Raw genomic sequence first — 14,994 nt, forward strand, 5'->3', positions numbered from 1 at the left:
AAAAATGGATACTTCACTGCCTCAGATAGGATTTCCAATGAGTCTAAAGGAAATCAGAGCTTATATTCTGTCAGAATTCAAGAGGAATTGTATGCCTATAGTGCTTAAGCTCCTGTGAAAATTTTCAGATACACGCTTCAGGATGACTTATCTTACACTGATCTGCTACTGGCTTGCTGTTCAGTTTAATGTTGCTCATTTGCTAAGTAACTGTTACCGAAACAGCTAAAGATTAAGACTGATCCAACTTAAAAGTAGCCCAACAGATAACAGAAAAGGCAAAGCAAAGCAAATTGCAGTACGTTTCATGTATCAACTCACGCAGTATTTGAAGACCTGAAGCCATCAGTTCTCCGTAATAGTTGAAGACCTGAAGCCATCAGTTCTCATAAAATACAAAACAGGACAAAGCTTTCACTAGATTTTTCCAAATTTATTTCCTAAACCTCAAATTATGCTAGATCATAACCCTGAAGAAAAGTGCATGTGAAATGTACATGTGAACAGCATGTAGAAAGGAATTATATCAGCTAGTTGTTTAACATTTATTTTAATTGATAAACTTTTGGGTTACAAGAAGGAACTGAGACCAACTCCTAGACAGGTCGGGTTTTTTCTACGCACATACTACAAACAAGTTAAAAAACAGGTGGTCATAATCGTTTTGAGGTTTTGTGATGAAATGTAAGAATGCCAATTCTGTTATTAACTATATTCTGTTATTACCTACCACTAGAGAAGTGTGCGCTATTTGAGTTGTAGCTAATCAACAAATGCTAACACCATCTACTCATTACATTTCAAACCTTGCAAAACTCTGGCTGTTGCCTCCTTGATGAATCTGTCTGGCTACAGCATTACACATAAAACAGGAATAACAAAAAAACCCAAACAAATTGTCATAGAAAATACAGTGCATGCAATTAAAGTACAAGCTTTAAGAACAACTAGCCACAAAATGGAATAAAAGCAATCCAGAAGATTTCTAACAGGTGGAGGAAAAAAAAAAGCAGAGAAGTATGGTCTATTGCAATGAGAAATGAAGACTTCAAACAGCTGCCTCATTGAATATAATACCGTGCAGCTGGATGAATTGCAGCACAGCTGGATCATTTCTTCAAATACTGTGTATATACTCAAACATCTCTATGTTCACTAACTAGAAGTAACTTACTAGAGAAAGTATAAATAAAACAGTAAGACTTCTTGTCCTTTGGGGGAAAAAATTAGGTTGTCAAAGTATCGCACGCAAAACTAAGCACAGCATATTCTGAGCCACAAGGAACTGGCAGTTACAAATCAGGAAAGGCCAAGAGTTCATAAACTGGGACTACGTTACCTTTGCTTCTCAAGAACTCCACTCCTCTAGCCAAGAAATCACAGGCATTCAGAAAACATACACCAGGGCCTACCTTACTAATCTTATGCAAGGACAAATTCTCTAATTACTCTAAACTAAAGTTCCACTTCCAGTTAACCAAAAAAGGTGACACAAATATTATGTTTCTCTGTATATTTCAAACTTTACAATGCTTCTAGGAATGTTTTACATTAAGATATAATGAAATCCAACACTGGACACTGAATGAATGCTTGCACTAATAACATGCATATAAACAATGTATATCTATAATTTGTTTATACATGTATCTCACAATTCTAGGAGAAGAATAAACAACACACTAAACCACTGAAAACAAGTATAATATATTCAGGGTTGGCCCAGAATATTCAATGATTTGCAACATTACACAACACACAGAAGGCCACATTTATACCTGGCCCCAACACTTGTTGTAAAATTATTTGTGCGTATTTGGTAGCTATATACAAACAGTCAAATGTAGTGACAGAAAACTTAGAAGCAACATCTAGAAATCTGACAAGACAAGTGTTACTTGTCAGAATTTTGATATTCATTTAGCAGACTTACAAACACTACTAGGAAGGGACTGCTAGTTCCCAGGAGGATCCCAGGAGGTTCACTAGTTCTGGTGGATGATTTCTGCTGATCAACTGAATGGAAAATCCTCTACAAAACACCTTACTAATGAGACTTTAGAACTGAATAAATGTTTCCTCACAAGCCTATATAGCCCAAGCAAATGAGCCAAAACCTCTCAAACTCTGAAACATCAGCAAAACTACTCTGTGCTTACAGCTGGTTGTTGAGGATCTGTAGGCACTGTCTGCTTTGTCCTGTTAACATACTCCCTATAACAACTCTCTGACTTCTGGGTACTCCATTCCAGAAGTGCTTAATGCTACTTGCACCTCTCAGTACCTGACCAAGATTTTTAAAAGATCAATTAGGCTTTTCTTCCATTTTATAATTACTTAAATCATATTAATTGGAGCTCATTCAGAGTCTTCAGTGTCACCAATTACCAGCAGACTGGAGAAGTTTCTTAGCAACTTAACATCTTAAGTTGGGCCACTACATTTTGGTCTGTCACGAGAAGCTATTTTGTCATTCAAAATGAGTGAAATCTGTTGTTACAAATCCAGCAACAAAAACCACGAATAAATAAGTGTAGCAGCCCTGCATTAATCTTCAGTCTCTGTCCTAATACCAAAAATTAATTCAGTCTAAATCATAATTGCCTCTTATTTGACACAAAGTACTGAAGTTGCAGTATTTGCTAGACACCTGTGGAAATTAAACATTTCATTTTCTACACAGCTTATCTTTTTCACAGCTGTAGCTGGGAGACAACTGTAGCTAGAAGTCAGGTTACTAGAAGGTATTTTGAAACAAAAGTAAACTCATAAAGGATTTCACAGCACGCACAGATCTACCTCTACATTGAGCTCTCCTCTGAACACAGCACAGGCTTCAGGATGGAGCGCTGACGTGAAAGTCATTTTAGAGAAAGAGTACCATGAAATCCAGCATGAAAATACCCTTCCATCCATTGAAAGTTTGGATTCTGATACATTTCAAGTAAACAGACGCCAGCTGAAATCGCCCAAACGTCCCGCCACAAGGCTGGGTGCTGACACCCGGCCCACGTCGGCCTCTTTCACTCCAGCTGATTTTGAATCACTCAGGTGGGTTTGGCAACAATGGTATTGGGGGAGACCAGGGACCTATTTTTCCCACCACAGAAAATGCAGCAGTGGCATTAGTGCCATTTCGTATACGCTTCTGCTGCTTTCAGCTACAGGAATTTTTATCCCAGTCGAAACTCAGCCTGACTCGAACCCTGCTCCGAAGAGCGATGCAGCGTACAGGCTCCGTACAGCTTTTGTCTCTCGGCAATCAAACACAAAAACGCAGAGAAGTTGTTAGGAGGAAGCCAGACCTGGCAATCTGAGGGAACGGAATGAACTCTGCCGGGCCTTCCAGAGACCCCTCTGGCTGCCAGAGCCGGCTGACTCTGCAGGCCGCGGCCGGTGAAAGGCGCTGCCCCCCAGGCCAGCCCGCCCGCTGACAGCAGGTTCCAGAGGCCCCTCCGCGCAGGCCTTCGGGTTCCAGAGACCGTCTGCCAGCAACAAACTATTTAAACGGCTTTCAAGATCTGAGCGTGGCTCCGTTCCTAGAAACTCAGCTGGCTGATGCGGTATTTTAAGCCAAAGACATCTTGACTCTACCAAGTGGAACTAAATCATCTCTACAGCCACCACTATGATGATCCTTTAGCCACGTCCTCATTCCTGTTACTGCCTTTGTTAGCCAGCGTCCAGTGAGCTCTAATACAAGTTACAGCTGCATGTGTAAAATAATACATACATTTGAAACAGCAAGAATTCCCGCTGTCAGTGCGACACAGGTAAATAAGCGTGCTGGCCTGCAAACAAGCGCATTCACCTGAAAGGGGAAACTGTGAAACTAGAGCTGGTCTTCGACAAAAAGCAAACAAAAATATCATGTGGAGGAAATGCTTGGTCAAGTCTGCGTTTTAGAAAACTTCCCATTAAAATTTTGCTCGAAAGTAACAAAATGAAAAAAATTCAAAAAAGGAAACAGAATAATTTCTGTGAAAATTTTGCATTTCTTTTACTACGAGGGAAGGGGGCAAAGCCTCGATATCTTTTAGGGCCAAACCATGTCTGATTTTCAGTGCACTGGGCTCTGATTTGCAAAACCCTCTTTTTTTAAGAAAGTGAAATTGTCTCTCAGGAGAAAGTGCTCAAACTTTGCGGTATTTTTCTGCTTGTACATTGCTACATTTAAAAGGAAGAAAAAAAGCCAAGTCTCCAAGGAATACATTGTTAGCTATTTCAAGTTTCACATACCAGAGGTACAATCACAGCTCCTCCTAGACTCCGAAGTCCTCTTCCAGTGGCGACGCAGGCAGAGGCAGTCCTGCCGGCAGCTCCCCTTCCTCATTACCTGGTTGCCAAAGAGCACCACAGGCCAGGAAAGCAGAACGTCCCTGCAGGACTCCGCATCTAAAGAGAGCGGAGCGCGCAGTGCAAAGCCACAGTGCGCTCTTTGCACAGGGACCGCTCCTACACCTGCCTGCCCGGCACAGGTGTAATTCTAACTGCTGTAACAGAAACCCATGGCTAGGACTGCAGTATAAAACACTGTCTATTACAAAAGCCTGGCTGTCATTATCAAACAGAAGTCAAAGCAAGAGGGTCTGCAGCTGACCAAGATTTTCTGCAGTTGTTGATTTGACAACGTATTTTGGATGTGTAAGACTACACAGGTATCCTCCTGAACAGGAAGCATCAGACAGATTTTCCTGGAGAGGACTTTATTTCTTCTTTAACCTTATGCAGGATTTCTGACGAAATGTCTGCAGTTGTCTCCCTCCTCTCAAAAAATGCAGTTATTCTACACTAAGAGAGACTCCTGTGGTCAGATTCCCACCAAGTTATCCTTTACAATGGAGCAATAGGTTTTCTCCTTTCAATAGATTCTCTTCATGCAGCCACCAAAATATCAAACACTTCAGGTAATTAATTTTTCATCACAATTAAAAATAGAAGTTAGCTGAAATAAGGAGTTCAAATTAAAGAGTTCAATTATCAGAATGATTAAAACATTTATTGCTTCTGTATATTTAAACTTCCTTGCAAGTTTTATGGTCATGTCACTGTGATGTTTTCTCTCTGCCACAACTGGATCTTTCCTCTCAGATCCTGCCCTTAAAGTCATTATATGCTATTGGTTCTACAACACGAACTAGGGTTTTTTCATTAAACACTCTAAATTCATAGGGTTTATAGTCCCTTTAATATGGCTTTTTTAATAAAGACAAAAGTTTGTGTTGGAGCAGTAGCAGATACAACAGGGGTTAGAAATGCAGCTGCACCAATCTGAACATGGGAGAAATAAAAATATGTGTATTTTTAAAAAATAATAATAATTACACTTAACTCACCATCAAGACAGGGCTGTAAATTATGGTTTTGCTGCCCTTATTGATCCAACATAAACATTAGAAACAAGCTGTGCTATGCAGGGGAGGGAAAAAGAAATTATTGTGGCATGTTTTAGATCTCCTGAGTCATCTTTCCTGGCACAGGGCAGAGTGAGTCAAAGCTGCTGTGTAGGAAGCAAGGAGATGGAGGTGGGCTGAGCTGTCTCAGCATTGGCTGTGTCTTGTCAATAGCAGTTTGAAAAGGAATGCGTCAGAGCTAATACATCATAAGGCTTTGGGGCCATGTTGTAGGAGAAGTCATACTGTCCACAGACTATGCTTTAAGCCACACACTTGCTGGGGTACCAAGCTCTTTTTTTCTGCCTAAATGCATGGTACAAAGTGCCAAAGTTGCACAGCTCTGAAAATTCCTTTTGGGCAACTTCACAATGACGAACAAGACTTTAATTAAAAGCATAGTATATACTAAATGTTCATAATTTGAGATAAAGATGTATAGCTCTGCAAGTCTTCACTATACCCACAACAGATAAAACCAGGACTGAGGCATGACTACATTAGAGAGAAACTTTATTAGATCAATTGGGAGTTAGATATGAGCCAACCTGAATCTGCACTGACTCATGTTGAGCTATAAAAATAGGTAACATCAATTGTGGATCAAAGCTGCTCATGTAAAGAAACTACAGGGAGTGCATGCTAAGTACCCACAGAAATGTCCATTTCTGGGTATAGGAAAAAGGAACTTCACACACTTGCAACACTCCTTGAGTCCCCTGAAAAATAAACAATGACTTCTAATACCTCCTTCAGCACATCTTTGGAAGGGTCTTTATTGTTACCAAACAGCATTTTGCCTTCATGCAATGAGGCAAGGCACAGAACCCCGAGGGCTGGCTCAGAGAGCTATTTACACAATGCAGTCCAGCAAGGGGTTCCCTCAGTCCCCCAGAGCACTACAGTGACAGCCGCACGTGCTGTCTTGCAGCCAACACACCCAGCTGCAGCCCTACACAGATGCTTCACTTCTTTCGCTTCAAAACTTAGTATGAGGCTCTATACTACAGGATAGACATTACCTCAGTTTATTAATGGCAAAAAATCACTAGTACCTATCACCCTTTTCTCTTTCTAAAACCATTAGGGTGAAGGGAGGAGGAACAAAAACATGAGAACCAGGAGGAATCCCTCCATCATGAAAGAAACTTTCCCATTCCTTTTCCAAATCTCTTGTTTTGCCTCCGTTTTGGAGCTGGGAAAGCAACTTAGCAAGATGATTTAAAGACTGAAGTAAAACATACACAGAGCACTAATTGCACCAGGGCAGATCGCTGACACTGAAGATGTGCACAATCTTGCCACTACATCAATTTTAGGACATACAGGGGCACGGTATTGCCATAAAGATAAATCATAGTACACTGAAGCCTTTATTTGTAATGAAGTCTTCTGGCAAAGAGAAACCCCTGCAAACACTGACTGTAAGACATTAAAAGCCATGGCATAATGTATTACTTCTATTTAACTGTGTGGCATTGTATTATATGTAGCTACTTACACAGAAGGCAATAAAAGCCGTATTCAAGAGACACTTAAAAAATACAGGTAAATTCTCTTCCTTCTACTTTGTTCTTCTCAAAACTAGAAAGGATAAGTAGATAGGCCTATATCCTGTGTTTTAAAATTTTAAGGTGAGACTGTGCCTCCATTTGGAGGTGAGGCATTGCATAGAACAGGTGGTACAAAGCACACAGTCTGTTGGTAAAGCAGTCTGTGGGCAACAAAATCATTGTACTCTCCTACTAGTGATGCACGCCAAGTGACAGAATGGCCTCAGAATAATAAAGATAGCTAGTCCACAGTATGCATACGTATTTCTCTATGCATAAATCCTCTTTGGTCTTTGAAGTTTTGTGGAAAACAACTTTTAAAAAATGTTAATTTGAAAAACAAGACGTGAACTAAATCCCTCTGAATCCAGAGACATATTTGAAGCATATTTGCCTCATAAATAATCACAAATCTCAACTGAGGTGGGCCCAGCTCTTGTTTACAGAAAGACAAACAAAATAAATAACTATTTCACAAAACATGTTTCTGGAGAAAGGTTAAAACCCCCAACTGACTGAGATTTTATCCTCCAAGGGTTAGGACTCTAGAGGGGTGGCAGACCACTACTAGAGCTGCTGCTGCTTTGTGTTCCAGGACAATCAGTTCAACATGCAGCTGGGGAAGTCCATAGCACAGGTAACCCTCCCACAGTCAGCAGCCCAACTGTCAAACATACCATTAGAAAATACATATTAGCCGGCCAGAGAGTCCTGAAATGAATGCATAAGGACCATGAGTCACATGCTAAGCTGGCATAAAAAAAAACATTAACCCCATTTACTGAAATGGAGCCATACTGAGCCTTTGTCATCAAAAGTAAATACATACAAAAAGAAGACAGTTAACAGTGTAATAGCTGAAGTATTGTTGCAACACTATACAGAGCCAATGGTATACCAGTCAAAGTAGGACTTAAATGCTTTCGTTCTGGTAAAATATAAGAAATATCAGTGTGAGATTATCTACTTGCTGACCATGAATAAATGCAGCAGATAAACAGAGCAAAATGAACAAGACTCAAACAGTCGAAGCCTGATGGCTTCCACTGGGTAAAAGTCACATTTCCCTTTCCAAAACACAGTCTCTAGAATAATGCAAAACCAAGCTGTCTTCCCTTACCTTCTGCAAAAGGTTCCCATTCATAAAATCGACCCATAAATGGCTTGTTATTGTATGATGCACATTGTACCTCTCTAATATTTCTGCTGCTTTCAGGACACATCTGTTTAAATAAAAAAAAAACAGTCACATTATAATCAACAGCAATGTTGTTATTGCTTTCTTATTAATTCACTTGAGAAAGTTAATGAAGGCATCGCCAAATTCTAATCCAGATGAACAATATTAACATCAGGCGACTCCTTTTCTCAAAAACAGGTAACAAATAGTGTGCTTTTAAGTAACAGTATCAAAAGTGCCTGTAGAAAAAAATAAATTTGTGGAGTTCATGGAGCAACAGTTCTACAAAAAAGGCAAATTTTTTATTGGGCTGTCATTTTCCTCAGCAAAAAGATGACACTTCAATATAAATTCAATAAATTAGATCCAAATCATTTCCTTTCCACAATAGCTTCATATTTTTCATTATTAATTTTCTGGGCTCAGATCCAACAGAGTTGAAACCCTTAACATACATGCTTCCATAACTTATTAAAAGCTGGCCACGCCAACTTCTTATTTTCATCCCATGCTTCAATACTTTACTATCGCTTTTTCTTTTTTATTTCTACATGCTGCTATTACAGTCATTGCATTACTTTGTATTTTAACTTGTGCCTTCAAATGCTAGCTCCAGAGTTCTTGAAGCTAAATAGAGGGAAGAGCTTCTTTTATACAGGTGCATGCATGGACATACACACATACTGAGGCAGGGCTAGTTTTACAGATAGAAGTAACATCTTTTATTAGGTAACCTGCAATGCAAGCCTTTGGCAGACAAGCCTGGTTTAGCTGTGAAGCAGATTCCAAAAGTAAACACAAGTTAAATACTTAATTACTTTCTCTGCCTGTATCCTCACACTACAGCAGTTACAGCAAAAGACTACTCTGTGTGTGGGCACACACAAAGGGGAGAAAGATTTCTAGAAAAGGCGGGGGGGTAACTAAAACAATTTCTATGCTAGTAGAAAATAGGCACTCTTCGGTCACGGGTGCATTTTTTCAGGTTCCCTTTAGACGATCAAAATGGCTATTAAAAACACTATTCAAGAACAGTAGAAACCACATGAAGAACTGGACTAGAACAGAAGAATATTTTTTCTGTAGGAGACAGATTTCAAGGGAAAACTAGAGACAGTATTATATGAAAGCAGCATGGCTAAATAACTGTGTTTTTGAAGGAACAGCAAGAGATTCAGTAAGAAGAGCTCTTATTGCAACTGTAAATCAATTGTCTTATATTTGTATAGGGGGAAAGATTAGTCATCTTTGCAGTGAAAGTCAGCACACCAGAGGTCCCGGAAGAGTTCTTGCTTTGTATCCACCATCTATATATGAAGATGTTTGTTAACTGGATCAGTGAGACGTCAAAGTCAAGACTTTTCAAGTGGGCTATAAACTGTACCAAAGACATGCCTGGGGGAAGGTTCACGGACTACTTTATCTTCCATTAGAATCACAGTAACAAGTCTTCTAGAATAAACACTGTTTCTGGCCAAACAGCACTCTGTGCTTTGTTTGCCCACCATTCTGAGATCTCCAAGTACATGCAAATATTGTTTTCCTCAACAAACTGTCTAAAAAAAAAAAACAAAACAGAAAAGCTTCCCTGAAAATAGGACCATGAGCCACCAAACTACATTAGAAGGGTGGGACCAAAAGTCTCTGCTAGTGCCAAATGCAGAAAGCAATGCTATATTCCCACAACTGAAACACGCATCCTTACATCTGTGACACAGCAATGCATCAAGGGTAATTCAGTCACAACCACCAACCAACACTAGGAAGCTTACATTTTTAATGGAAACCAATTATAGCACATATTCTAAAAGTGAAGGGACAGAACCTGAGCTGGAATAAATTAAGGTCACTACATTAAATTACAGCATAACAACATCGGTTTGCACCAGCAAAGAACCCAGCCTGAAGGGTTTCTTTTTGGAACGGTTTCCCTTTTTTTCTGGCACACATTTTCTGACAGTCTATTGTGAAGTTTTGTTGTTTCTTGTTTTTCCTTTTCTGAGCCTTGAGCTCGTGCTCTTGTGTACCAGTATTTCTGGCTCATAAACCATTTCCTGTACACCCCGGTCATACCAACTACAGACAATGTATGAATAAAAAGATCAAAATACTCATTGCTCTTGCCAAAAAATAGCGACACCCGCCCCTTCTAAGATTATTTTAATATAGCTACAATTTCTGGTTTTAAACTTACTGAAAGTTGTCCACAGGACAGAGGCCTCATTGCTTTAAAGCAGAACAAAGGACTGGCAAATACACCAAACGCTGTATGGATCAAGCCAAAATCCGAAGAAAAAGCTAACTCAGTAACGTCCGTGCCACTTTATAAGTCCCAACTCAGTTGTCCTTCCTCCATTTCTTTCATCAAAGTTTAATTACAAAATAAAATTTTGAGTAAAAACTTGAGAGTGTGACCTGGTCTGCAAAAACTCTTTGCTTTATTCTTTATACAGATTATACTCATTTTTCTTTTTAAATGTCTTCTAAAAATATTTTATGAAAGAGTTAACTCCAAGGTGCAACTAGTCAAACTTACTATAGATTATGAATCACCAAGGCTTAAAAGTTATACTATACGTATATACTAGTTAACATCCCTACAGCGTTTGTTAACCCCGCCTAAAATTTTAATGCATAGCTGAATGAAATGACAGTTTTACATCACCTAGTGCTCAGCCCCCCTGAAAATGAAATCCCTGAGCCTTTCTCAGAAGAGCTAAGAGCGCCAGGCACTTTCTCATGGCCCCTCTGGCTTTTTAGCACACCTTTCAGGCAGAAAAATACACTGTTATCGCTAAAAGGAAAAAGCATGACCCTGTACAATCAAAAGTGACACTTTAGCATAGGGGTTTCTGTAGATACTCGGTTTTTATTTATTCCCTGAGAGTACAACCTGGTTTTACATTTTAATTACTATATCTGTCAACGTGGTGACACATTTCTTTCCCCCTCTCCAGGCTGATTTACGAACGCGGGACAGTCACAAACACATATAGCTTGACCATAAAACTCCTGAAAGACAGCAACGGGCGTCTGTGATGAGAAGACAACCACCCCCCCAAAAGCTCATATTTACAACATCTAACAGTTGTACCTTACAGAGTTCATCATTTGCTTCCCAGCTCACACACATGGCTGGGAGATCCTGGAAGACAAGTGAGGACAAAGCCAGGCTTTCCCATAGCACCGTCCCCTGCAGCACGTGGTCTGCATCCTGCAGCAGGTCACACTCTGTCCGAGGGTCTGCCCATGACAGAGTCCCTACACCCTTCCTGGCCCTCTGCCAAACAAATAGCAATTTTGCTTTAAAAAGCAGGCAAGTTGGCATGTTTACAGATGAAAAAATGTTCCTGTGGCCAAGCCAGAGTACTAGGATTTAAACAGCCTGGATCTCTTTCCAAAATCTTCCAGAGGCTTTCGGAATGAACTTGCTAAAATATTTAACCTTATTGTGTGATTCTCCCTTGGTTCCCCCTCAGTGATATGAGGGCATTAGGATCGCGTTGTCTGTTAGGGACTTGAAAACAATTTTCTGGAAAACAAAATGTTGACTTTGATTCATTGTTTTGTTAACGACAGATCTGGAATTTCATTTTTTCCTCAAAAACTTTATTTTGTTTTGTGATTACTGAGGGAGTTATCTACAGTTTTTCATAGAGGTTTTGATACAAAACCAAGATGACCTCTTTGGACGTTTGTAAAAAAAGAAATAAAATCTCCTTTTTAAACCAGGTCTGTGGAGGCCAGATCAGCAAAAAATATACATTGCATATATACCAAGATAAATCTCAGATTCCATCGCATAGAGGCAGATGTAAATTATCTAGAAAACTATACGCTGGGAGACTTTTTTTATTATTATTCTTTCAGTTGTGCGCTATGAAATTAGAAACAGCCCCTAGAATCCATAATTTTGTACGGTTTTAGATGATGTCTCTCCTACTTAAAATACGCTGCTTGGAAAAACCAATGCTGTAAATTAAGCATGCGGGACTTTATTCAACTAAGCACCTTCAAAGTGCTGGACATCTTCACACAAGGTGAGATGCTTTCAGAGCTTCCACTGCTGCATTTTGATGTGGCTGTTTCAATGAGCACGACATCTCGTCCAACTTTTCTTCCTGTACTTTCAGAGTGTGAAATTAACAGCAGCAGCACAGCACTGCATTGATGAGGCAGCCAGCGCTTAAGACAAAATATTTTAGAAGTATCCCTTTGTCTTTTGGGACCTCAGGCCAAATTTCTTGAAATGCACTGTCTGCAGTTGATAGAAACTTTGCACTTCTGAAGCAGTAGCTTTCTTTATGCCTCAATTTCATCTGAGATATGCAGATACAAAAGTATTCTGAGGGACAGCAACACACAGTACTTCTCTTTGTCATGTACCATTACAGCTTTCTTAAAATGAGCTGCTAGTACAGCTAAGACTGTCAAACAAACCAACCACTCTACTCGCTTTTTAGCTTTTGGGAAACACTCGAAAAGCACAGTTTTTTAACAAATCTTTGACACTTTGGTTAATTAATGAAGTGCTGACTAAACACCAGAAAATTATCAGTCTGCCAGCAGATGTGTGCTCACACTGGATGCATGCCTGCTATTAGCAAAGCTGTACTGAGATAATGCACTTCTGCAAATGCATAAATGGGCCATTTTGATCCTGAAACCACCTCTAAAGGCAATTAAAACATTGACTAAGATTTTTGGCACTGTTTCATTCTTATGACCTACAGTAACTGGCAAACTCTTTTTCCAAGGCCCCATAGTCCTTCTGGGTTCTCCAGGCTCAGGCATAATTAATATTTTCTATGTGTGCAATACTATACATTAAATTAAGTCCAAGTAATCTAGTTGTACTCTAGTTTTCTTTTCTGCAGTGGTTCTGTCTAATCATATCAATCCTTTGACATTCCAAAGGATAAACATATCTCCAAAGAAAAATAATTAAAATACTTCTTTCTGAAACAGTAATCTGAAGATTCTTCTTTCATGTTCAGAACATACTCTTAAAAGTGGCATGTCCTTGCAATATGCATACTATATAAATTCCAATTCTTTACACAACAATCCACCATGTCTACAGTGAACTTCTGCTCTGAAGTGCTGGTGCCTTGTTCCTCCTGAAACCTATGGAAGTTCCATGTCCACATCTGAAAGCAGAATCTGGGGTCCTTCAGATTTTAATTCTTCTGCTAAGTTGTTTCTCTCTGCATTGTCGAGGACCATGCATGTCCCTATCAGTGTCACTTAGAATCAAAGCAACCTACTACCATTGTCTAGCTGAACACACACTGAAAGACAGCAACAGATCCATTTAAACTACTGGAGACTCTTTTATTCCTCAAATAGCTCTAATTTTTAAAAATGGTAACAGAACATGAAGATGACTGTCTGCCAACTAAAAAAAGAAATAAGGTATATTAAATGCGTCTAGATATCTGTGGCACAAAATATTGGGCAGATTTTTTATTAAAATGGAATTGATGCTTCTGAAAAACAAAAATATGCAAGAAACTTTAAAATGCGATATTTTAGAAATCATGTGAAGAACAGCTCTGCAGTAAAAACAGTGCTAGCCAGCTCTAGTTACAGTCCATGACCACAGACAGTACGTTATAAATGTCTGGCTTGACATGGAATGAAAATTAACATCTGTGAATGCAGTGGTATCTGGACAAGTTTATGAGGAATGAGCACCTGTATTGTCGAAATCTCGGCACTGCCTCAAGCGATGAATTTACACCTACATGTCTGTTGCAGTGGAGATTAAGCTTAGTTATGACCATCATCATAAACTACTAACTTTCTTTACTAACCAGAGAGAGATTCCGAAGCGATGCAGACTGTAAGGGAGCAAGTAATATAAGGTCACAGCCTTTCTCTTTTCCCTCTCTGCTTTCAAGGGGTTGCCTGTCATAGATGGAAAAGACCTTAGACGTGTGCACAATACAAAATCATTATATTTCTACCCAAATCCCACTCAGCTAGCAAGGAGCTTGTGTTTGGAACAAGGAATATGGTCCATGGCAGAGTGCCTGCCTTCCCCAAGGTACCTGCTGGCTCCCACTGCCATGGGTAAGGGAACTGTACCATCTCAGTCTGCAACTTAGGAAGCCTTTTCGCCATTAAAGATTTCAGTTTTGCACCAAGAAAGTCCTCTGAATCTAACTAGAAAAGTCTTTGAAGTGTTACCCAAACCTAATCATTCTTAATTTTGCAATGTATCAGACAAATAAGGCATTAATGTATAACGTGGCAAATGCATCTGTTACTGCTTTACCTTTTTTCCCTTCCATAGCACTTTACAGCTGAATACACAGTATGTCTAATAATGGGGAAGAAAGATGAACCAAACAGATGAAGAAAGAAGTACTTCTGCTTAACTTTACAGGTTTGTGGCTTTTTTTAAATTCATACTGACAGATCCATCTGATTAGATTGAAATAACTTATTTTATTTAAGATTTTCAACAACTTGTAAAAGATTTAAGTCCAGCTTTGGTTTTAAATAAGATGTTAGCCATTCATCCATCCCACACAAAGCATCTACACTGATCTAATGTGCATGACTGGAAACGTTTGGCACTGTAAGCTTAGGAGGGGCTCACTAAAGAGCTACAGTAGGAAAATTAACAGTACAGTTCCTCAGTAGTACCAAAAATGTGTCAAGGAAATAATCCATTTCTGTTTATTGCTAAAATTTTACAAATGTTATTCCAAAAAACCCCAACCAACCAACGAAAAAACAATCTGACAAACAATAATTGGTTTCTACAACATCTCAGTTTAACAATTAGAAAATGGAAGACAAATACTGAAAACAGACCATGCTGGAACAGAGTATCATCTGGTGTAAAGTGATATGCAAG

At 39.3% G+C, this 14,994-nt stretch overlaps 1 protein-coding gene across 2 annotated transcripts in view; it reads right to left on the reverse strand.

The window, feature by feature from the left end:
- The window catches only part of THSD4 (thrombospondin type 1 domain containing 4), a 334,612-nt gene that overhangs the window by 246,269 nt on the left and 73,349 nt on the right, over window positions 1-14,994 (reverse strand). For both annotated transcript variants that reach the window (XM_075045410.1, XM_075045411.1), the window contains exon 6: window positions 8,067-8,169. In XM_075045410.1, coding sequence (XP_074901511.1) covers window positions 8,067-8,169 — 103 coding nt within the window. The remainder of the gene's footprint in view (window positions 1-8,066; window positions 8,170-14,994) is intronic.

The sequence above is a fragment of the Buteo buteo genome, chromosome 13 (genome assembly GCF_964188355.1).
Source record: "Buteo buteo chromosome 13, bButBut1.hap1.1, whole genome shotgun sequence".
Classification (NCBI taxonomy): Eukaryota; Metazoa; Chordata; class Aves; order Accipitriformes; family Accipitridae; genus Buteo; species Buteo buteo.